The 26,023-nt window shown below is 33.1% G+C and overlaps 1 protein-coding gene across 1 annotated transcript in view; it reads left to right on the top strand.

Moving 5' to 3' along the window:
* The window catches only part of LOC149805294 (uncharacterized), a 190,745-nt gene that overhangs the window by 17,075 nt on the left and 147,647 nt on the right, over positions 1-26,023 (top strand). The window contains exons 6-14 of the mRNA XM_089933887.1: positions 728-891; positions 2,071-2,244; positions 6,764-6,973; positions 7,402-7,444; positions 9,487-9,653; positions 12,141-12,305; positions 13,308-13,569; positions 19,589-19,752; positions 22,852-23,007. Of these exons, the coding sequence (XP_089790013.1) occupies positions 728-891; positions 2,071-2,244; positions 6,764-6,973; positions 7,402-7,444; positions 9,487-9,653; positions 12,141-12,305; positions 13,308-13,569; positions 19,589-19,752; positions 22,852-23,007 (1,505 nt within the window). The remainder of the gene's footprint in view (positions 1-727; positions 892-2,070; positions 2,245-6,763; positions 6,974-7,401; positions 7,445-9,486; positions 9,654-12,140; positions 12,306-13,307; positions 13,570-19,588; positions 19,753-22,851; positions 23,008-26,023) is intronic.

The following is a 26,023-nucleotide window of genomic DNA, read 5'->3' as shown; positions in this document are numbered from 1 at the left end:
GGCTTTGGCATCATTTACCTTTTTCATTATGTAAAAGAAAATATTTAATTTTGCTTGAAAAAGTTTATTTTCCTGAATTTTCTAGAAGTTCTAACCATTATATTTTTAAAAACCTTTTAAGAAATCTGCTTTTGAATCTGGAAAAAAAGCAACTAAACTTGATGTTTTTTTGGAAGGCTTTACCTTACAAAACTGTAATGCAGTGTTTTGTCTTTATAGTTTTAGAACTGTCCTTTTAATTGGCTCTATATAAATAGGATTTGCTGACATTCCATTAATCCTTAAACATCATACATTACTTGCTAACACCCTAAAATGCAACTATTTTACTAGCATATTGGAGCATTGATAAACAGTTATCAGTTACAATTAAAATGTACATCCAGATTTTGTTTGTATTTAGGTTCCTGTTAGTCAGGAACACTCAAAATATGATAGAAATTTATGGTTTTAAAAGTATTTAAGTGACTATCTAACATAAGGCTCCCATGGTTGCAGTTAAGGAGATTGTATCATTAAATTCAGAATAGAAGAGTTACTTTAATGGTAGTAAAATATCTTCCTCAAATGTGAATTACTAAACTTCATATTGATAATTGTTTTGAGCACATAGGTTAATTGATTAACTGATTTATGAGTCACATATGTCTGGCAAACTTTAATCATATGTTTTAAATGTACCAGGTAGCCAAAATCCTATGATGATGATCAAAATATTTTTTTTCAGCTACAAAATTGAAGAAAAGAGATCTGAGGGGATTTTCACTGTGTCAGTAAATTTGAGTCTGTGTTTAGAGTCTGGTAAAGATTGCCAGTTGGTGGTGCCAATATTTACTGAAACTATTCTCCCCAAGCCACTGTGCAACTGGGAAACTGGATTCTCAATTCCAGGTATCTTCTACTTTAGTATAAAAATATTGCATGATGAAGTTTGTTTTTTGTGTTTTTTGTTTTCTTTTGAGATACAATTGTAGGAGTCCTTGGCATTCTAACTCCTGACACAGTTATTGTTATCAACAGCCAGTGATTGGTAATTTCTGATGGAAGTTTTATATTGTTTTGCTCATTGGTTTTTATGAATAAAAAACTATGATAAATCCTGACACATTTTAGAAAGCAAATCATAGATTTAGCCATGTTTTGTTAACGTGCTGACAACTGTGATAGGTAATTGGTCACCCTGTTAGCTGGGTAAACAATATGGCTGCATACATATGGATGTGTCCATTATTTCCTTGGAGCAGTGCATGGTCTTATGTCCATAGATTCTCCTGCCATGACCATGAATTTAATTTCTTATTTACCACCACCCACCCCCTTTTATGAATGAAATAGGTTTTAGAATTGACTGGAAAATCTTTCAATTTTATCTTCATCTTTAATGATGCATTAATTAGGACATGCTATTTTAAATAACAGAATTTTCAGAAGAATGAATGGATCCCATTAAGAAAGATTACATTAGTTTTCTAATAAAGCAATACATATGTGCACTAAAGTATTGATACAGAAGTTTTGTGTTTATAATATTTATAATTATTACTAAGAGATCTTGAGGAAGCTTTCATATTTCTTTGTTAAATTTTTCACTTTGATGGACTATTTCAGCATATCTAGCTTTTGATTGATTTATTCAATTCACATCTTTCCTCCAAGATGTACAGTTTGAAACTTGCATTTAAAAAGTACATGTATTACTAGATACGATAGGTAAGAATACAAACCATGAATGAAATCTTCATGCAGGAATCGGTCCTTGATTACCAATACTGTTAGTTTATATTCATTACCATTTGACATACTTGGCAGTCAATAATATAACTAATCATAGCTGTACCTGTTACAGTTTAAGTTTTGGATAGACATTGTTTTTCTTTATTTTTTTGTAATTGGTTTTTATGTTTGGAGTTTATTAACATAATTCATCATAGTATTAAGATGTCGGAAGAAGTGATGATACACATTTTTGATAGTTTACACTAGGTTTTAATCTGACTGCAGTATCTCAAAATTTGCATATGTTCAAGTCTGTTTTGTCTTTCTGATCGATTCCTGTTCTTCATATTTTAGACTTTTCTCTTGAGTCCTGGTTACACAAAAATGGATATGAAATCACAAGTAATCTACAGGCAATAGCAGTAGAGATGTTAATGGAACAGCTTGGGATATCGCACTACCTTCTGAAGGAGCCATGTAATAGAAAGTTCCTTCCTTACATCCCACAGCAAAATGGTTGGAATGATGGTAAATTATAGAGTTGCAAACGTTTCTGTAATTAATAAAGCTCAAGGAAATTGTAGATATCATTTTTTTTTATTAAAAGCTATTAACGTGGAAGTTATTGAAATGTGCATGACATTGTACATATAAATGTTCAGTTTTGTAGAATTCTGGTGTCCAGATTTAGCAGGTTTTTTCGTCATGTTTTAAATTTAAAATTCAATGGCAAGGTTCAAATGTCATGAAATTTACTTGAATATCTAAAATAGTTTGTATTCCGAATTGTACATTTTTTTTTATTTTAGGTACAGAATATTATTTCTGACAGTTCTAATTCTATAACATGATTATGTCATAAAGATTAATGCTAAATATTATTTTCATGTGACACTAGTTCCAACTATTTTAACAAGTTGTTCACATATTAATTGTTTCACAAATAAAGTTGCGTTTGCAGTTTAGGCATATCCATTTTTTTAAATTTTATTTTATTCTAAAAGTATATCATGTTTTTGAAAGTAAAATTTGATAGTGGATCAAAAATGTAATAAAGATTATTATAGACAGGAAATGTACTTCTAAAGAATAAATTTGAACATTGTTTCAAACTTGTAGCTTTATAATTTCAAGATTTAGACTTCAATAATATCATAAATTTGACATGTGTCTTTCAGTTTTGATTTTCCTATATCATCTTTACAACCATGTAATTCTGTTTCATAATTCTGACTTATACTTTTGAACAATTTTGACATTTAAAGAGAAAATTTGAGATTTAAAATGTACAACATAGACTTGTTATCAAAGTTGAGACCTTAAAGCTTTAAAGACTGACTTTAAAAATTCCAGTGTTGACTTTTAAGCTCATTATTAAAAAATATCAAAACCTTTTAAACCAAGATATGCTCTGACTTTCAATAAAACATATCAACTTTAGCATCTGAATGAACCTTGTGTACAAAGCAATCAGTTCCAACAATCATTATAAATAGAAATGTTGTAAGATAAGATTTATAAACCTTGATGTTGAAATGTAGTTTCAGCATCAGCTCAATTCATAAATATCTTTCAGTTGATGCCACTAAAACACTTGTGTGTTCATTAGTACTTTCAAGACTGGACTATTGTAACTCAATTCTGTCTGGTTCATCTCAATATTTGCTCCAGAAACTTCGAAAAGTTCAAAACACAGCTGCTCGGATCATACTTAGAGTACCACGATTAGAGCACACCTCCCTGCTGCTCTGTACCGTACACTGGCTATCCATTTGATCCAGAATCAAACACAAAATTTGTTCTTTGTGCTATGATTCATTGTCGGACTCTAGTCCAACATACCTATCCGACCTCACCCATGTGTACACACCAGCAAGATACTTATGCTCCTCTTCTGACAAACGTATACTCATTATTCCCACTATGAAAACGAAGTCATATGGACAGCATTCTTTTGCATACCAGGGCCCAGCAATGTAGAATGAATTGCCCACTGAACTTAGACACAAAGACACAGTGATCACATTCAAGAGAGCTCTCAAAACTCACTTTTTTTGACTGCAAGAACAAACTTAAAGACCTAATAATGTTTCCTACCTGAAATATTGTCAGTATGTTTTTTTTTTTTTTAATGTTTTTCTAATTTCATGGTGTTTTTTTGTAATCATATCATTATATGTTATTTATCTTATAGGTGTTGTCTAATGTTGTAAAACACTTAGAGCTTCTAAAGATTAGGCGCTATACAAAGTCCTCATTATTATTATTATTATCATAAGTTTGATGTGTGTTGTCCACCTGTATTTGCCATTTAAATTTCTCAAAAACTACTGCATCAATTTCAACCGTACTTGACAGACTATAATGGCATAAAATCGTTTCAAGTTGTATGAATGATACCAATCTGTTGTACAATGTTTCTATGTTACTAAAAAGAGAAAACCTTTAAACAATGTTTTCTCAAAGACACTAAACAGACTTTGAATAAACTTGACAGAAAGCATCATGGTGTGATATGCTCTTTAAAGTTATACATATGATGCCATCTAATATGACCACTATTACTAAAATGGATCATGACCACCTTGGACAGATACCATCCTGGCCTGAGCATTTTTCCTATTTAATCAAATGATGTTGCCTCACTATCAGATTTGGTGAATGTTTGAAAAAAAATAGAAAAAACTTTATAGAACTAACCAAAAACCTTTAGGAGACTTTGATCAATTTTGACAATGTATCCTGTCATAAATGTCTTTAAAATTTGTGCAGATACTGTCGGTTACTTGTACTTACTTTACTAAAAATATCGAAACTTTGATAATGTTCCAAACCATTCTTCAGAATATAAGCAAATTTGGCAAAACATTTCAAAGGGGAATATTCAGTGAAGCATATTAAGTATGCTATCTATGTTTTTAACATAATATAAATGAGCTCTTTTGGTTCTCATATCAGATACAATTATAGTTTTGTTGTGTCATGTTTAGGTTTTCTGTATGCAACTTTTGGTTAGCTTTTCAAATCAGAATCTTTTGATTATATTTGATGTAAAGACATGAGATGCATCATATTAAACTATGACCTAGCTTCTTCATTGAAGAACCTATTAAAGAAAACTCTCAATCGTCCAAGTTGCATTTTAGCCTGGAAAATTGAAAGATTCATTCAATCAAAAATTTTGTGGAAAATTTTAATTTTTTTTCTTAATTGGGTCATCTGAAAATTATATATTTGTCTGCATGTATAGTGGCCATTATCAGAAGATATGCATAACAACAGGTCTCTCTGCTCACAGTCTTTGTCAGAGTTATTGCCCTTTTATACATGTAGCCATATGCACCGTATGATAGAATCTTATTTAGCACCTTTTCTATCTTATTTTGTGGATCACAATGAAATTTGTACATAATATAGCTGTCATCTAAATATGCACATACTGACCAATATTTGTGCTCATATGAGTTATGTAAGAGTAATTGACCTTGTTGAATTGCAGCTGGGTGCTGTATGTGACAGAATTTTGTGAATCCAGCCTTTTAGTGGATTGCTGTGAAACTTAGTACATATTATGGTTATCATCAGAAAATAAGCAAGTTGACTAGTCATTGTGATCACACTGTTTACGCACTCTGTTTTTAGAAGAGATATACTCTTCTTTATAATAGACTGTTCTCCAATATGGGGTAGGGGTGGGATACAGGAGAGGCAGGAGTATTTTTACTAGAGCAAATTGTTTACCATTCCTATAGTTAACTATGAAAAGATTTATCTGCAGTTTTCTTTGATTGAATATTTGTAAATACATTCTAGTTAATTGTCAATAAATTGCAATATTTTTGTCTTCCAAAAACTAAATGCTTTGATTGAGATGTTACACACATTTTATTCATTTAAATTTTTTTCCAAGATGAAATAAAATTAAAAACCAACTGATCATAATTTCTTGTGAAGTCGTACTGAGATCTGCAGTCAATATGCCACAAATACCACTTGTTTTAGTAAGAAATATATCCATAGTTGAAAATGAGAGAGAGACTTTAAACACTATTCAATGAAAATCTGGTGGTTTTGAATTAAAAATTAAAAATTATGAGCTGAATGGCTAAAATTTTGCATTCAAAGACATTTCAAACCAAAATGTAAAGTTTCAAGATTGAAAGTTCAAGATAAGCATTTAGGAATTTTGAATTATTAAAATATTTTTGAACATAATTGTCAAGATTTTAAATTATAATGCCAAGAATTTAAATATCAAAAGGCTTAGATCATAAAGTTGTAATTTTGACTTTGTAAAAATAAGTTTTATGTCACAGATCAGCTGGAGTAAAATGCTGTTCTAGAATCACAGATATCAAAGTCTAATGCAATGAATTCCTATGTTCAGTGTAATGAGTGTGTGCATGTGTTTGTGTGTGTGTTTACATGATGAAAAGATTTCCAGGTCTGATTTTCCATAATGTATTTAACTTTCAAGGCCTGCAAAGTGAAGATACTGCAGAACTACTGCTTGAAAAATTTCATCTGTAGGTACATTTATACTCATAACACATGACAGAGAAAGCATGAAACATAATAACAGTATTATTTTATAGCTATTAGATTTGTACCAAACTTCAAGCCCCAGGTGGTCAAGTGGTCTAAGGAGCCTGCCTTTACAGATGGCTAGCATCTCACTTCTGTTCACATAGGTTTGAGTTTCTGGCTTCACCAATGTGGGCATGTGAGAAAGCTTGCTACTTGTCACTGGTTCTTACAGGGGTTTTCCAGGGTTCTTCCTCCACCAGATATACTGGCTGCTATGTATAGCCTATCATGTACTGAAATATGGCATTAGACCCATAACAACAACCAAACTTCATGCAGTTATAAACAGTGTTTAATAAAAAAATTAATATTAAGAGTGTATGGTTACTTTATATAAAACATCTTTACTTTGAAAATGTTGGTTAACATGAATTAATTGTTGTTTCTACAAAATTTAAGCTTTTCATGTTAGGGAAGTATAGCATAAACATATTGGTCTTGATTTAATTTTCATTTCCAGAATGCAAGACAAAATCCAATTTAACAGCAATACCTGGAGTAATATCTTGTCACAGACCAGATCTTTGCACAGGAATAACTTGCTGTGCAGATGTAGAATTAATAAGGAAGTCGATCAGTGTGTCCATAATGCTTAATGCTTGCAACTACAGTCTTACCCTGGAGATAGAAAAATTAAAGGTTGAAGTTCCTTTCATAGAATATGAATGGGGTAAGCTTTTTTTAATTTAAAACCTGTTATTTAATGGATCAATCTGTATTTAAAAAAAGAATAGAGAAGGTTTTCCCAGATTTTACTTTAAAAATTAATTGCTACATAAGGAGTCAAAGATTTGTTGTTAAAAATTAAATCTTTTATTTCATTAATAATCTCTGACAAAATTCTGTGATGTTGTCTGCCAATAAAATAAATGCATTTTTAGGCAGATTATACATGCACAAGCATGTGTAAATGTTGAATCCTTAATGTGCTAGTTTTTACTAAGTAACTTGCTTCAACAGCAACAACCAGCAACTTTTTTTTGAGAATTGTTGCCCTTATTTTCATGGTTTTCCATTCATATCAACCCCAGTTGAAGTGTTCATGTGATATCACTTTCCATTATTTACTTAAGTATTAATCATGTACTGTTTTTGCAGGGAGGGTGAAACACCTATACTTGCATGGTGTGGTGCAACTTGAGTAAGTATTTAACTAGATTTTCTTTGATAGTTTTTTTAAAGTCATCAGTTTTTTGTTTCATATTTAAATATCTGTCTCTTCAAGTAAAATTACAATCAGTTTTAATGGCAGCATTATGGTTGGTAAATAACTATTTGGTAGCTTATTTGGTAGAATGTTGGACACCTAATTGAAGTGTTGTGGATTCAATACTCACCCAGGTCAGCTATTTGACAGTCTACTGGAATGACTAATCACAACGTGCAAAGCAAAAATATATCTGGGTCAATTGTTGCCAACTAGATTTCTGCACACAAAATTATCTGGTTATTTTGCTTATGTGCCTCCATATCAGCAACTTCTCTTTTAACTAGAGCTGACATAAATGAAGTATTCTACTGAAAGTTATGTCTTTGTTTTGTTATTTCATTCAGTTTTTGAGAAATTGGACAAATATATTTTTATTGTTTCAGTGGAATTTTTTATGTGAGCAGGGATGTTTCTTGTATGGCCAAAAAGCCCATATGGCACTTAATTTCACCTCTGGTCATATAATTTAGTAAACCTATTTTTTTGCTATCCATTGTCCATCTGACTATTAGCACAAATTAGTTCTCATCATTCCTCCAAAATTACTTTGAAGATTGCCTTGAAACTCTACAGATACATTCAGTCAAATCTAAATGAAAATAGTACATATTGGACATCCAGTGTGGCCACCACAGTGGCCATGTTTAAAATCTTGCCATTGCTACTAGTCCTGGACAGAGGGTCATATCAATATGATGTTATCACTAAAAGACTTATGATATCTAGTTGGTCCCAAATGATAATGGTGCTGATGTGTGTTTTTTTCTTCCAAAGACTTCTTATGGTGTTTAGTTGGTCCTAAATGAAAATAATGTTGGTATGACATCCAATTTGGAAACCTTGAAAATCTTTTTATTGCTAATTTTGCAGAATGATTGGTCATATTGACATGAGGTTTTCACCAACAGAATCTTATAATATCTAGGTGGTCATAAATGCAAATGATATCAATATTGCAGGCAATATGGCCAGCTATGACCGCCATCTTGAAGACTTTGTTATTGCTACTTCTTCTGAGGGGATGATCATAGTGAAATGGAACTTTTATCTCAAGATTTCTTTTGACGTTTAGTTGTCTTAATAGAAAATAGTACCAATCATACATTCAGCATAGTTGTCAATATAGTATGGTGGCTAAGGCAGCTATTTTCAAACATTGTCATCACTCAGGAATATCAGTAATGGTTTAAACACTCAGTATTTAACAAGAAGAGACTTTACCTTGGATTCTCATGTAGGGACTCATGGTTGTATAGTGGCCTATCTTTTTTGCTGAATTCTTATATTTAGTATAAACAGTTACATGTATATGTATATGACAGTATGACACAGTCATTCTAAAATCTCCTGCAACAGTTTTTGTGACCCAGATTAATGTGTAATCAGCAACATTTAATAGATGAAGGAATTATTCTTGCAGATACGCATGTGGGTTGTTACTTTTTGTTTATGTGCCTATTAGGTTCTGCAATATTGAAATGATCATGCCCTTTTGCTCAACAGTTTTGGTCATCACATACTATGTTATAAGTGTGATATAATTCGTAAGATTATGCCTTCAAAGACCTATTGATTTATTATGTTGCTGACATTTCTTTTTAATATATTTCCAACTTCTTACTCAAAGTATACTTCCATTAGAGATTATGTACTCTGAGCAATGAACAAATCATAAAATCATGCTGTTTCCCCTGTGAAAATATGAAATAAATTTCACATGGTTTTTATTATTTGTAAAGAACCATATTTTTTCTTGTTACTGCACAATTGCTGAAAATGATTTTCTTTTGCCAGATTATTAAATAGGTCAGTATTTATAACTAATGCAAGGAAAATGTCCTCTTTGTAATTAACCTCAGACTGGTAAATTGCAAATAGTGCAAACATGCACAGTTATACTGTGAAATAATTAGATCAATCAAAAACAATTTTGTCTAAGACTTTTGTAAAATGATTTTTATTGTTTGTTTTAGTTTTATACTGGCTGAGGTCATGGACAACACAGCTTTCAACATAAGTTTGAACTTGAGTGTGTGTTTTGAGAGTGATTCTAACAAGTGTGTCCTCCGCATCCCAATAATGAAAAATGCCATCATACTTAAACCATTCTGCACCTGGGGAACAGATTTCTCTCTGCCAAGTAAATAGCTTTTCATTTCTGTCACATTACCTTCTGAGTTTCTCTAAAGTGCTTTCTTTAGTATTAGTTAATATCTTATTTATATTTAGAGGGCCTCCAGTATTAAATAATTACTCTACTATTTTCTTCTGTGCTGTTATATAAGGATTTAATAAGATCTAGAGAATCAGCAGAAAGTAAGTCATTAAGATGAGATAGTTTCCAGTAATGCCTCATTTTTATCAGCAAATATAATTATTATATTTCTTTCACCTATTTATTTAAATTCAGCAGATAACTGAACTGTTATAATGTATTATTCTTAGAAGTAGCAGCATATAGCAGCCCTGTCATTAATACATCTCAAGGAAAGTCTTTTGATGGTGTGATTTTTTTTCTAGCTTACACAAATATTTAATAATAATTTTAGTACTTGAAATATCTTACCAATAGCTATTGTTTAGCATTCTTTTCATGCCAAAAATGCACTATCCATTTGATGTGCATACATCCTCCCTTGGAGTGAAAAATTGTCAGTATGATTGGTGTTTCTTAAATAACTTGCTTTGTCCTTGGTATGTTAAGTGCAAAAGAAGCACAGGTAGTCCATCTTTTTCAAGGATGTTGATATGTTCAGATTTCTGCCAAATTCGCCAGAGAAAACTTGCCTGTAACAGTGTGTTTTAACCACAGTTGTGGCCTGGCTGCTACAATAATTTATCTAATGGTGTTATATTATCCATTTATTTTTCCAACTCTTATGTGGTAACCTTTTCCCTCAAGTTTTCATTTTGTTCCTGGACTTGGGGTTGTTTTGTGAACACTTACAGGGGTTGGATACAATTACTATCTAAATCATTTTATATCTAGGTACATTTAAGTCATTGTATGCAAGGAATCAAGTGACAGCTTGCTAACTAGAGGCTATGTGCTCTTCAGTCTTGATTGACATCGATGGAAACACATCGTAATCGGTATCTATACAAGATATTTGTTTCAACATGTTTAATTTTTTCACATTGCTATTGTATGTATGTATACTTCCATTCTTCAATAAATGGTGTGTAAAAATTGAGAACTATCTTCCTTTCATGGACAAAAAGACTGATAAATTTATACTACTGTTTACTAAGTCTGTAGAGAACACAAGGGTGTACTCTGTACATGGTACATATACATACAAACAAGGTTAGTTATATGTGACATTCTTGATATTTTCATTTATTTACTACATAAAGGAATAATGTCAACACAGTCTGTGGGAAAGTGTAGCCACAAGAAGTCTTCCTGGGACACTCATCCAGACTATTAAATGTTTCAAATGAAAAAAATCATTGTATATTTTGTAAATCATAATCTGCAGAGAGCTGGATTTGGTTTACCTCCTTTCTCAACCGGGATTGTTTGCCAAAAATCAGTTATATTCCATAGTTCCACTACCAATAGAAATCTCATCTAGGTCTAATTTGTGCTGCTGATGGAACAGATAAATTTGTATGTCCCATGAGGGCATTCCACTTCTATCTTAAGGCATCCAAAGGAAAAAGAAAATGTAGGAAGCCTCTTTTCCTCCTTCTCAAGAGATCTGTAGATATTTCAGCTGCCACTATTTCACATTGGATTGGCAGCTCAATCAAAAGAGCATAACAGTCTCTTGCTGATAGAGACCTTTCCTTTATCAAACTTAAAGCCCATGAGGTTCAAGCCATTGCTACCTCCTGGGCCTACTTTATTCACTCCTCCTTGGAGGACATCATGAAGGCAGTATTTTGGCATTGCCATACTATCTTTTCCTCCTTGTACTTCTACTTGTTATCAAACAAAGCAAAGGCATTTTTTCTATGGGTCGTGAAATTACAGCACAGCATGTTGCCCTGAGAAATACCAGCATTCCATAACATGGACCTCTCCACCAGTGGTGAGTACTTCCGTTATCTGTTTTTCTGTTAGTTTGATGAAGCATAAACCAATTCTCCTTACTCACAAATTCAGCTAAACAATAGCTATGGGTAAGTTATTGATGCTATTAAAATATAGTGTTTTGGAAGTAAAACTAATTTTAATTATGCAATACTTACCAAAGCTTTTGTTGAATGCCCTCCTCCCACCCTGCTCTGATGTGCTCATGCAATTGTTGTCTATGAAAAACATGAGCTAGCTGTGTTTGTTTTGCACATCATATACCAAGGACAAGGCGAGTTACACAAGGAATTGCATCATACTGACAATTCTTCACTCTAGGGGAAGATGTAAGCACATCAAATGAATGGTGTGTTTTTTTCGGCAAGAAAATGATAAGCTAAACAATATCTATGGGTAAGTATTGCATAATTAAAATTTACCCCTTAAAAAACTACATTGCAATTTAATGTAAAATAAATAATGCATTCCTGTGTGGACCATACTGTTAGTGAGAATGACTTTTTGGTATGACCTAAGCAAATCTTGTACATGGGTACCTGTTGGGTTATAATATCTTCCCATTGGTAAATTTTTTTATTTCTCAAGCATTCAGCCTTGACAAGTGGATAACAGACAACAAACTGACAGACATGTCAGGAGCAGCATTGACATCCTTACTGGATCATTTAGGAATCTCCAAATTCTTGGGAGATGGAAGTTGCCATGACAACAAAACCATATACACACAAGACAGTGGTGGATGGAAAAGTGGTATTTAAAAATTGTAATGTCAAGAAAAATGTAAAATATGGTATTTATAATAACTTGCAAGCAGTTTGGTTGGAAATTTGTAATAAATGTGGAAAAAAACAAAAATTTGTAAATTCATTAGGTTTACTTGATTTTGAAAAGTTATTTATTTTAGGGGGTTGTCTTGTGCTTGCATTGAGTTTGATGTAACAAAAATGCTTGAGAAGTATATGGAAGAGGTCAACAATCACTGAAATATACTTCAGTTTTATTGAAGAAAGAGTTTTGCTTAAAACCATAGAAATAAGATTAGTACAAATATTGAAGAAAACTTATTATGTCTGTATATTGAATATGCATTAGTTCAGATTTCTTTTGTGTATCAGTGAAAACCAAAAACAGGTTGTGACTGCAGCAAAAGTTATGTCGGGTGTACTTCTGTGTTTTTATTTATAATACGTTGATTGTCCCTTTTATTCTCCAATACAGAGTTATTACAATTACTTAGGTTAAATACCTTGGTAAAAGTCTTGGAGTCCTTTGCAAATAAATTTTGACTATGTTTATTACCTTCAAGAAATTAATGTTGCTAGAATTTACAGAAAAAATCGAGCACCCCAGTTTATTTGTATGAATGTAAGCTTTGGAGAAAATGCTTAAATAATTTGTTCTTAATAATTTTCAAATTCATGTAAGTCTTCATGTAATAACAAAGTTAGAGTTTCTTGGTTTTTTTTTTTTAAAGCAACTAAGTACATAATTTCCCCCTGCTGCAACACCATCCCATGAGAGGTGTATGACACGCCCAAAGAGAATCTGGCACCCATTTACATCGAAGGTAATTGGAGTAAGTGAAGTTTAACTGCCTTGTCTCAGTGCACAACAGGAATGACCATTGTTGAACATGAGTCCAAGCCCTTTTAATCATGAGTATAGAAAGACAACTTTTAGATGATGTTGCCCTCATTTGGAAAATTATTGAAAGTAGGAAATAATTGTGCTTTAATCTACTTTTCTTTACAGAATGTCCGTTATTATTAGTAAGAAATACTTTGCAACCATTGCCTGGAACATCTTCATGCTACATACCAGATTATTGCACTGGTATTGAATGCTGCATTGATGTTCCTCTTATCAAGAGAAGTATCCATGTCTTTGTGGACTTTGATGTCTGCAAGTACAAGTTGAAACTTGGAATAGAGAAGTTCAACACTGAAATAATGCTGTTCAACTTTGACTGGGGCCAGAAAAAGACTTTCCAGTTGCAAGGAGTTTTCAAAGTAGAGTAAGTTGACATACTATATTAAAAAGTACAATGCAGTTGAAAATACAATGCTAGATAATATTTTTTAGATGATATTGTTTATGCACAACAAAAGAATACTAAATTGTATGAGAAAAGTTTTAATACATACATTGTAAGAAATATAGGATACATGAGTATATGCATTCAGTCTCTCTATCTCTATCCCTCACTCACTCTCCCTTTCTCTCAACATGCCACTATTCATTATTATCAGTATTCTACAACATCCAACCCCTAAATAAAATAACATCAATACTTAATTAAAATATTTTAAAAGTATTTGGCTCTCTCTCTGTGGGGGCTACTCATGGGCTAGAATCTGAATGTTAAAGACTGATTCCCAATCAGTGCTAGGCTGATCCTAGCATTACATTGTATTCTGGGCTGATCCCAGCTCAAGTAGAATTGGTACTAGGCTGATCCCAGCTGAAGTAAAATCTGTGCTAGGCTGATCCCAGCAGTTCAGTGTATTCTGGGCTGATTCCATCTTCAAGTAAATCTGTGCTAGGCTGATCCCAGCATAATTATGTATTCTGGGCTGATCCCAGCTCAAGGATAATTCGTGCTTGGCTGATCCCAGCATTAAAGTATAATCTAGGCTGATCCCAGCTTCTGTAGACTGTGCTAGGCTGATCTCATCTCAAGTAAAATCTGTGCTCAGCTGATCCCAGCATTTAAGTGTATTCTGGGCTGATTCCAGCATAAGTAGACTATGTGCTAGGCTGATCCCAGCATGCTAAAATATCCTGGGCTGATCTTATTTGAACTAAATCTATGCTAGGCTGATCCCAGCATAAAGAGTATATTCGGGGTTGATCCCAGATTCATGGAATAGAGCTAGGCTGATCCCAGCATGAAGAAAATATTCTTATATTTTTCCTATTTAAAACAGTGAAAGAAATTTATTAACTGGGCATGACCTTTATGTTATTAGTATAGCTTATGAGTATCCGATTAGGGAAAAATGGCAAAATGCAATTTGATACTAAAATATATTAAGTGAGAGCATTGTTTTTATTGCAGTCCTCTTAGTTTCTAAAATTTAGATTTGTTTTTACCAGGATTAGCAGAATTGATCCAAGAAATCTGGTAATTCCATTTGTATAAAACCTTTTGTTTTTTGTTTTTTAATGTACACCGCTCCCTCGATAACTCGCGCCCTGATAACTCGTGAACCCGCTTATAACGCGGTGTCCGGCATGGATCCCGTTTTTTTTTAAAGAAAATATTTTTTAAAAATGAAGAAAATCATGATCAGAACTGATGAATGAAACCTTGATATATCACCCGTTTTATCGTCGAAAATGGCGGTTAGTGCCCGAAATGTTAGAATCAACATATCTTGTTAGATTTTATCGGAAAAAATATTTTCTCAGTTCACTGTAAATAATAATACTGTATGTGTATACGGCGAAACAGCGATCAATGAATTATAGTAAATGCTAACAGGTGGCAACACTGAATGAAATGAACACTAATTAAATATGTCTTGTCAGGGGAAATTAGTGTTTTAATCTTTTCATTGTGTTGCAGTGTAAGCAGTATAATCGTTGCATGTTCTCTTCTATTCAAACATGAAAAGAGTCAATTGACCGTCACATCGATGCCCGCGAGCACATCTGTGAGAACCTAATTAAGTGCCGGCTGTGTTTTGATCAACGACTTGGGGAAGTGTTTGTTGCATTGTAAAAATCAATTAAAATAGACCTGCTTTGTTTTATCACGTTAAGTCGGTCTTTTGTATCATATCAGGTAAAAGACGTAAAAAAATACAAAAGTTCAAAGGAATGCAAATCCTACATACATAAACTCTTGTGGTCTTAACATCAATCAATTTAATTGGACCAATCGAACATGGTTTCAAATAGTATGTACTTATTGTCATTAAAGTATATATTAATCAGTAATTTATCCTAATCATTTGTAAATGTGATCATGGAGATCAAGGGAATCAAGCGAAAGGCGTACTCAGTGAATGAAAAGCTTACTTTCATAGAGAGGGTTCGTAATGGTGAATCAAGATCAAAAGTTTGTAGTGAACTTAAACTTGCCGAGTCGACACTCAGAGGTTGGCTCAAGGATGAGAAGAAATTTCGGGATTATTTGCATGAAGTTGATTCTGATGATGGATTTAAACGGAAACGGGCACGCACTGCAAATGACACAGAATTAGATGATGCTGTGTACACCTGGTTCACACAGCAACGTGAACAAGGTGTTCCGATTTCAGGAACAATTCTCAAGGCCCAGGCAGAGAAAATGGCCAAAACTATGGATACTGATTCAGATTTCATGGCAAGCCATGGATGGCTTTGTAGATTCCAGCGCCGACATGGAATAAAACAAAATTTGTTGTCGGGAGAGATACGCTCAGCAAATCAGGCGGCCGCATCTAGTTATCCCAACCAACTCCGAGAGATACTGACCCGTGATGGATATACAGACGACCAAGTTTATAATTGTGATGAGGCTGGTCTATGCTATCGGATGATGCCAGACAAAACTCTAGCTACCGGAGATGATACACACAAAAATGAGGGTTTCAAGCTGAACAAAGAGAGATTAACACTTTTGTTTTGTGTTAACAAAACTGGCACACATAAAATGAAACCATTATGTGTTGGCAAATACAAGTCTCCCCGTTGTTTTCATCACATGAATATGGACACCCTTCCATTTGCATATAGAAATAGTGGAAATGCATGGATGACTGCAACAATATTTACGGAGTGGTTTTCTAAGATGTTTGTCCCCGCCGTCAGAAACCACCTGCGATCCAGGGGCTTAGAGGAGAAAGCTCTACTGCTATTAGACAATTGCCCAGCAAATATTGTTGTATTCTCACTTGCATATTTGTATTTAAATATTTTTTATTTTTTTTTACATGTCTGACGTTTAGACCCATTAAATTCATGGTTGGTAATGGTTTATCTTTGTGAATTTATTTTTTTACATTTTACTCAATCTATCTATCTATCTAGTGAGAGCAGATTTTTTTTTTTTAGAGCAACACAAGTTTCGACGGTGTCGTTTTTCGATATGAATGTTATCTTTTTTGATAAAAGAAATCTTGATTCATTTTGAACAAACAATAAAACTAGAATGTATCCAAATCAACACAAAAAGCAGTGACGTAATACACAATGTGTTTAGCGATACACATGTTAAGAGTACTAATACCTTGTGGAATAATGTTTGTTTTTACGATCTTTTCAAGATACTTTATCCAGAAATTAAAGGTAATTTATAAAGAAAAATGAACAACACCTTTATAAAGAAATATTTATTCACAGTTATTTTCAGCACGATTATAAAACGAGTATTTAACAATGCAACCCCCCCCCTTCGCCTCTCTCTGTCGATCTCCATCTCTTTATTAGTTTTTTTTATAGGTCCCTCGGTAACTTGCGCCCTCGCTTATAGTGCGGTCGATGTTTTTGGACCCCGTTGTGCGTGAGTTATCGAGGGAGCGGTGTATTATGTTTGATGCAGCATTTCTACAACCATTTATCAGTCCTTAGTGTAAAATTGTGATTTTACTTATATTCTGCTACTCAGTCATCAGTGATAGCTTTGAAGAAGAAAAAAAATCTTGTGATAATTCTGCTTAATTATTGGAATCAGTTCAGTATAAACCTAAAATTGAATTGTGTTCCAAAATTATGATAGGAGAATTTCTTATGTTATTTGGTTCATTTTCTGGAGCATATACAATTAAGCATGTGTGAATAAGTCATCAAAAAGGATCTTGTCAGGCATAATTTCATTACACAAATTATTACACTATCTAGTTGTGAACAGCTTAAATTTCAGGACCATTTTTTTAATATCTCATCTCAACAAAGTAGAGGTCAGCAATTGTACTGCATTGGTATCTGTGTAAGTGTTGGTGTGTATAAATAAAAGTGCACATGCATGCACACACATGCACACACACACACACACACAGTATAAATACAACCAACAACCTAACCCATGAATGGTACTGGATTCACAAGGTTTGCATGTAAGAGCACAAGAGAATGCATTCCAACAGCAAATATATATTTGACACAAAATGTTTTATTTGTACAAATACAAAACAATATTTCAAGCTAAACAAGTTCTTTTTTAGATGAAAAATTGCAGTTGTTGTTTAATGCCATTTCTCAGCATAAGATAAGCTATACATGGCAGCCAGTATAACAGGTGGAAGAAGAACCCACAAAATCCCTGGTAAGAACCATTGATCCACCAGAAGCTACTGGCAAGCTTTCTCACATACTCACATTGTCCGAGCCCAAGACTCAAACACATGAACAGAGGTGAGATGGCAGTGATTGGTAAAGGCAAGCAGTTTAGACCACTCAGCCTCTGGGCCCCCTGTCAGGGAAGAAACAGCTTAGAGTCACAAGGCAAACACAAAGCACAAAAGGCCAAGAGAAATTCCAGACTCACAAATGTTGTCATGACATAGGGAATATACAAAATCGAGTTAAACTATGAAAGAAAATTAAGAAGAAATAATTGAAAAATGATTTTAAAACAGGTGAACTATATGTCTATACATGTCTGTTCTGTGTTACCATCAGACCAACACAGGTCTTTAACAAAACTCAAGGATGAGATGGTCATGTCTGTTGCACAGAGAACAAAATTGTTTGAACCGTTTTTGATTTCTGTTATAAAACTATGTTGGTCTGACGGTGACTGATATTGCATGCTTCACTGACATTGGTTAAATTATTTGCTTTTACTGTTAATACTTGAATCAATTAACAATATGATTGTGAACATCTCTTTTGTCTCTTAACACCAAAACCTTGTAACCAAAGAAGGTCAATCTGACCTACATTTTATGCTGTACCAATATGAGTCAGGAATTTGTGTTTATAACTATATTAAAACTGTGTGTGTATATGTGTGCATGTGTGTGTGTGTATGTGTATGTGATTCTTATATGTTATATACATCCTAGCCTTCTCATAAGACACTTACTGACCAGTTTAGTTGGAAGTAAGAATGTATGTTTGTTGTATAGCAAAAGGTTCTATATTAATGACTATGTATTGTATATTATAACTTAAGTGAATGAGTATAGGAATTAGAAGAGTGGATTGTATGTTGCATGCAGTTCATGCAAGGCCTTATCTGTAGTGGTTAATCAAGGCAGTGAGTGATGCAGAACTATGCTTGTACCTTCTGGCTGTCATTTCAAGGTTACTGAAGCCTGTGATTTCACCCATTAAAATCTGGCATTTTGGGGTGGACTATAAAAATAGCTTCTTAAGCAAATTGAAGAAACAGTAATACAGAAATATATAATGCAAAAATAACATTAATGTATGGTCTTTATCAAGTCATTATTGTACATATACTTTGATATCATAGAATGGCATTCATTTTTCATTCACTTGTTTTATGCATTTTGGGCCTTGTCACAGTATTCAGGTTGGTAGGTAGTTTAGTGGGTGGGTAGGTATTTAAAATGTAGGTAGTTTAATGTTATGTTAGCACAAAACTGGCTATATTGTGCCAATTTGAAGGTAACATTTCAAATTTTCAAAGATTATGTTCAGATGTACAGAGAAAGAAATGCAAAGAAAACTTGAATCAGAAATTGATCCAGCATTTTGTGGTCAGATTCACTCAAGTTTTATTTGTATTTTTGTATGATAATTAATGTTTACAACGGTTGCTACAGACTAGTAAATGCTTTTTGGAAGTGAGCCATGTCGATTACACTATGGTTAAATAATGTCTGTTATCTGAATGAACTTAACGTAAAACAAGCACTATGTTTACCATTTTTCTGTCAAATTAATTGTTATAATTGTCCTCTTGTAGGATTTCAAAACCAGTTTTACTTTTTTGAGGCATTGCTTATCATGAAATAATACAATTGCAAGCCTTAGAGGTAAAGAAAACACTGAGATGGTGATTATTTTCTAAAAAGGCCTTTAATATATAATTGTATGGAATTTGTCTTTCCAGTTATGTCATGACTTTGTCTTTTCAGATTTACAGCCTATGATATACAAGCTGAGAACAGGCTGTTAATTGACCTTGAGGTGAAGGCCTGTTTCAGTACAGACGATGAATGTGATCTGATTATACCCATATTTACAAAGGTTGAGATTCCTAAGCCATTATGTTCTTGGAACATTGGATTTTTCAACGAAGGTAATAATTAACAGATTTTGAATTCAGTTACAATGTTTTCTATTAAAAAGGAAAGCAAGAGGTTATTAAATCTACTTCTCTGTTCACTTCTGTTTCTTGGACACAAGTTTGGTCAGCCATTTTAGATGTAATCACACCTAAACCTATCAAGCCCTTGTCACCAGGTTGAAATTCTGATCTTTGAAAGTTATTTTACTTAGTTTATTGTTTTAAAGAATCATACTTGCCAATTTTCTTGGTAGTTTTTGAGATTCAACAAACATGATTTGTGGTCCTAAAGCTGTCCAGAAGTTAGTGGGACATCAGTGCATGTTGCCCCAAAAAGCAGTGTAGTACAATTAAGAATAAGTTATTTACTCATATAAGTCTTATGTCTGGAAATTCAAATCTGAAGAAAAGAAATGGACTTAGCATTATCAAATGTCATCACCCACCACCACCACAACACACACACACATTCATACATATATGCATAGACTGATGCAATGAACATACACTGAGATCTTAAATAAATACATAAAGTCCTGAGCAATGACTTTTTATAAAAGGAAATTTCTGGATCCCAAACAGCTTGTAAAAATACTTTTGCTCTGTCATGCTCTGAACTGTGGAAGAAAAACAACTTATTCTGTCCTTGATATTAGTTGAAAAATTATTGTGCTGTATAAGAATGACAAATCCTGGTTGGAAAGAAAATTCAAGTTTTCCTTCCCCCACAAAGATGAAATGGTGCCTTAAAACCCACTGGACAGTGGAATACACTCTTAATGAGATGCAGACTTTGCTGCTTTTCATAGTTCGTGGGAGGTTTAAGGTGTCATAAGTGTTCTTATTTGCATTCATTAGAAAACGGAAAGTACTGTTGTTCCACTAGTGGGTGGTGTTACTATGTCAATGGATATCAAACACTCCAGAATGACAAATAATGATATGGTGTTTCTAGTATGTGCAAATGCTTCTCTCTCCACTCTGCTTATAAAGTCAAACTTGGTCATCCAACAGTTGTGCAATTTAGTTTTACCTCATCTTGCTTACATCACAGATGGTGCAACCTGCTCAGGATCATAGCTCTATTTCTTCACTTTGTTCAAAAATTAATCTTACTTCCTCACTTTTCCAGTTACCAAAATAATCATATTTTGCATTTTTATATAGAGGAAAATTGGACTTCAATGAAAATAGCTGGTAGCCAGTAATCTTTATAAAGATTGCTTAAACTTTCTCCTTCAAGGCAGTGTTGTGTTATAACTTTTGTTTCTTCAACATGTATTTCTTTGATTTACCTAACAGCAAACCAGTTTTGTTGAATTTGGACAGTAGCTGTATGTTTCTTTAAGGCTCTATTCTGATTTGTCCTTTCAGATAGCTGAGATATTGAACATGGTTTGAATAAGTTTATAAACATGAAAAGCAGTTTATACTAAAGTGTTCAGTTTATGAATGAGTTTTGTTTTATTTCAGAATTTATGTGAAATTCTTTTCAGCCTCAATAACTGAGAATGTCCATCATCCTATTGTTGAATTCAATTTCAGGCTAACAATTCAGAATTCTGGGCTAATTTAAATATATATGTCTGTGTTTGGGGAGAATATGCTATTTTTTCTGGGGTACCATTGATAGAAAGTAATTAACAGTATACAGGAGAAAAGAATAGGTTCAGGCCCTTTAACTGCCATGCAAAAGGAGAAAAACAAAAGTGCATTCTTCCTCCCACAAGTACATTTAAATGGTATAGCCCTAAGTATTTTGTAAACCTCAACAATAACATCAGCATTACTACATAAGAAATCGATATTCTTGATTGTGTGCCTCCACTGTAATAACACAAGGACCTATATTGTTTTGCTTCTGAATGTCCATACTTCCACTTGTCCATCTTGTATCACTTTTAATATAATAGTACAAAACCTATTAATCTTGGAGCCATGAAATGTTTCATACTTAGTCCTGGTCATAAATAGGTGACATGATTAAATTTTTAGGTCATTACAACAGTTTGTATATCCCTATTGCTTGCATCATGAATATAATGATTTTGTCTATGTTTCTTCATCTGCCCCACGAAGCTTGCTAGTAAGATTGTGCAAAAAACCTTGTATATAGTGTTTAAATGGAGATAACCTAGTTAGATTTTGAGTCCATTACAGCATTTATTTAATGCAAAATGTATTATTATTTGCATACTTTCTGTAAATTTACTTGTTTGCATTTTAAAAACTGCATTAGCAGGATTAAGCAAATGCAAAAGGTAGACAAATTAAATTTAATCAGCATTTTTGTTTGCATCTGTAAAAATTCTTAGGTCATCACAGGAATTTGTCAAATTGTTCTAAAGTTTTAAAATACTTGTACTTCAACATATTTTGAAAACCTTTGCTATCATCTGTAAACAAAAGACACTAAAGGTAAACACATGAAATTTGGATTACCTGTTGGTATGCTGTTGTAGATGACATTTTAGATTTCTCATGTCATTATTAATCTTACATTTCTAAGTTTTTAATATTTCATGCAAACCTTTGTGATGAAAACTATGAGAAGATTATTAAGTAGAAACCACCAAAGGTGGACAAATCAAATATGCTTATTTTTATGCATATACTGATTTTATTTTCTTGCCATTACAGCAATTGTTCTATTTTAGTTTTGGTACAATTTTAAAAACATTTTGGACTTAAACACTAATAGTTAATGGTGGCATGTTGTACAAATACAAAACTTAGTTTTGTTTTGCACTGTTTTTAAAGTTTTGGAATTAGACTTTTGGATAGAACATTGTTAGCAAGATTAAGCAAAACTAAATTAAGTAGATACATAATATTTGGCATGTTTGTTTGCTTGCATATGTAGTCAACCTAATCAAATATCTTACCATCAGAGCAATTTTTTAAATTTCTTAACTTTCTTGCATTTTGTGACCTTCAGCATTTTGGGTCTGCAGTGGCAGCAATAAATATTTTTCGAATACAATTTCATCTGGTAAAAATCTCATTTTCGATAAAAAGTTCATTCCAGCTTGTGTTGAAATCTTGTTTTGAAACATGCCAACATTAAATAAATCTTATCTTTTCTTATCTTATCATTTTTTTCTTTCATAGATTTCTCACTGACCAATTGGCTGAAAGATCTTGGTTTCAACTCAACTGACGATATGACCCAGATTTTAGCTGATCATTTGCTAGATGAACTTGGTTTGTCAGATTACCTCAGTGGCCAACAATGTAGAATCAATACAGTTTCAACTTCCATTAGTGGTAAGTGTTATCCCCCACTCAGACTTCTTATAGGAGAAGCAGATAGCTATGTCACATCTCAAACCTCTTTCTTCCTATCGACACAGATGATAGGGAAATATGGAGGGAAGCCAATCAGAATCCTTTGTGCTTGCATTTTGATTTGATACAATTCATCATCATCAAGTTAAGAAAAATTGGCATGAAAGTGATGATGGAGAATATCAGCACTGGCAGTTCCTTTATCTTGTAAGGCTTATTCTTTAAAGCTAACATTTGCTTTGCAAGCTGACAATAAGTAATGCATGTATTTTTCCAGAAAATTTTCTTGCAGTGTTAAATTTTATTTATCAATTTCATGGTGCGTTATTATGTCCTACTACATAAAGTATAAATTGTTATCCTTGTCCATTTGTTAGTCCTTCTGTTCATTTCTATCGCGTTTTGTCTCTAAAGTCAAATTTTCAGTTGTTGTGGGTCATTCATGTTCCCAAAACACATTTCATGTTTCCAGGAAATCTTTGATGATGAGAATTCAAATTTTTATGTTTCTCAAAAATAATTATGTAAAGATTATTGCTGATGAAAGTTACTTTAAATTAATATGTTTTCAAGAGTATGATCTTTAGCATTTTACTCCCTCCCCATGTCTTTTTTGTCAGTACTTTAATGTATTTGTATATTAATAACATACTCTATTCGCCTGCCTACAAGTTGATGTTTTCTGACCTGAAGTCTGGGCTTCATCTCTTACTTTAACTTTACTGATTATGCCATTAAAATTGCTTTAAATGGTGATAATACCATAGTTTTGATATGCTATCAACAAAATGAAAAACAGGATGTATAGCTGTACTACTTCTTGTTCATTTACCATTTTAATAAATAGTTATAAAGTAATGTGACAGCTATTATAATTTTTATTAACAATTTTGTATTCATTTTTATGTTCTTGTATTTTCTGATTTTCTCCTTCAAGTATGATCCCTGATCACATTAATGTTAGGGATATAATCCTGCTACCTCCTGAATTCAGTTTATCCAATTACTGATTTACCAATTTCAATCTGATTATCAGCACTTCTGACATTGGATTCAACAACATAACTTGACAAAGAGTTTAAATCAGATTTGGTAGGTAACATGATATTGATATTCTATTCCCAGCATTTCTCACAATCATTTATAGGAGTTATGCCGCCATTCCTCCTGATTTTAATTTCTTGAGAAAGGTTTGTTAGTTTTCAAACAGATGTGATATGGGGCTTTATATTGATAAGACATTGAATGAGTTTGATTTCCAGCATTCCACCACACTCTTTGTAGGAATTATGCCCCATTCTAGCCTGTCCTCATGACCTTTTTCTGCAGCATAACTTTAGCAAGGTTTATTGGTTTTCAGCCTTTTGTATGGGACTTTATATTGATGAAGGACTTATATATATGAAGCCTTAAATGTGTTTGATTTACAGCATTCAATGGTCTTAACAGGAGTTATGCCCCTATTCAATGACCTTTGCAGAAGTTATGTCCCTTGATTACATATCCTTTTGATCATTGTTTCAGCAGAATTATTTTGCCATGGATTATTGGATTTAACCAAACTTAAATATGAGCTTAATACTGACAAGGTCTTGAATGACTTTGATTTCATCATTCCATGTTAACATTTAGAATAGTTATCACTCTGGACTCTTTGTCCATCTTTGGTTTTAATAGCAGCAATTACTTATTCTGTCAATATTGTTTAGCTAATCTATTTTGATGCTGAAAATACATTGTCCATTTGATGTGAATACATCCCCCAACAGAGTGGTGAAAGTATGTATGACCTTTTTACCTTTTGTACACCACTCAGTGTGTTGCACGATCATGCGCAGATGGTTACTATAATGTGTGATCATTCTTTTTCATTTTCACATTTGTAGAATTTTGTTTTTCATATAGCCATTGTTGTGCTGAGGTGCCATTAAACACTAAGATACACATACATGCATACATTTCATAAACAAAGTAGATCCAGTATTCTTATTGAGAAAGATATACCATATCTTTGGCAATTTCTTAACATATCAGCAAACATGTATTGATGATACTTCCAAAGATGCTATTCAGGAATGGAGAAAGTTCCTTAGAGACTAAAATGCCAATCCAGCAATTTTAAGCCTTTACAAATAATGTATATTTTGAGTTAACATACCATTAGTGAGAGCAAGAGGGGAATATGGAGATCCTATATCTTTACATTTAAATCTTACTACTCTGTTACATTAGTAGGACACATGGTATAGAAAATGAATGTCAGAAATGAAAAAATCTACATCTGTATCAGTCATTTAAAGAAATCAAATGAAATGGTCATGATAATATCAGAATTCTCATATACATTGGTAAAACATTCTTGAAAAACTTCTCACAAGAAACTAGTCTGAAAACTTCCATGTCACAAACCTGAAAGATAAGCTGAAGATTATAACCTTTCAGTCAGTCATATACAAGAATCTCTTGATTGAGTCCATTGCACTTCAGCAGGACTGAATGATATCCACTAATCACTCAGTACAGTAAACATTTTCAGTTAAATTTGGGAAATTGGTTACTTTATGCAGTGAAGGTGAGAAGCTACCAATTTCCCAAACTTGGCAGGGACCATACCAACCTTCCAGCTATCATCCCACAGCTTTAGCAAGATGTATTTGCGAAACATGAGTGAATAAATAAAATCACTTTCTGCTTATGTCCTAAGTCCAACAAGACCCTGTGTAGCTGAGTGGTTTAAGATGCGTGCCTTTAGAGATCACTCACACATCCCTCCTATGTCTGTGCGAATTAGAGACTCAGCTTGGCCATCATGTTAGAATCCTTGCCCTTGGCTTTCCCTGGGCTGGTAGTTCTTCAGAGGTTTTTTGTCCACCAGATAATCTGGTTGCCATGCATCATACATCATATGCTGACAAATGGTTGTAAATCCCACAAAACCACACCTGAGTCCAACAAACTATTAGCAGATATTCATACTAAAGCATTTATTAGAGAA

This window comes from Sinohyriopsis cumingii, chromosome 2 (assembly GCF_028554795.1).
Source record: "Sinohyriopsis cumingii isolate HCF-2022 chromosome 2, ASM2855479v2, whole genome shotgun sequence".
NCBI lineage: Eukaryota > Metazoa > Mollusca > Bivalvia > Unionida > Unionidae > Sinohyriopsis > Sinohyriopsis cumingii.
Note: the sequence above shows the minus strand (reverse complement) of the source record. Positions and strands in the feature narration are given on the sequence as shown.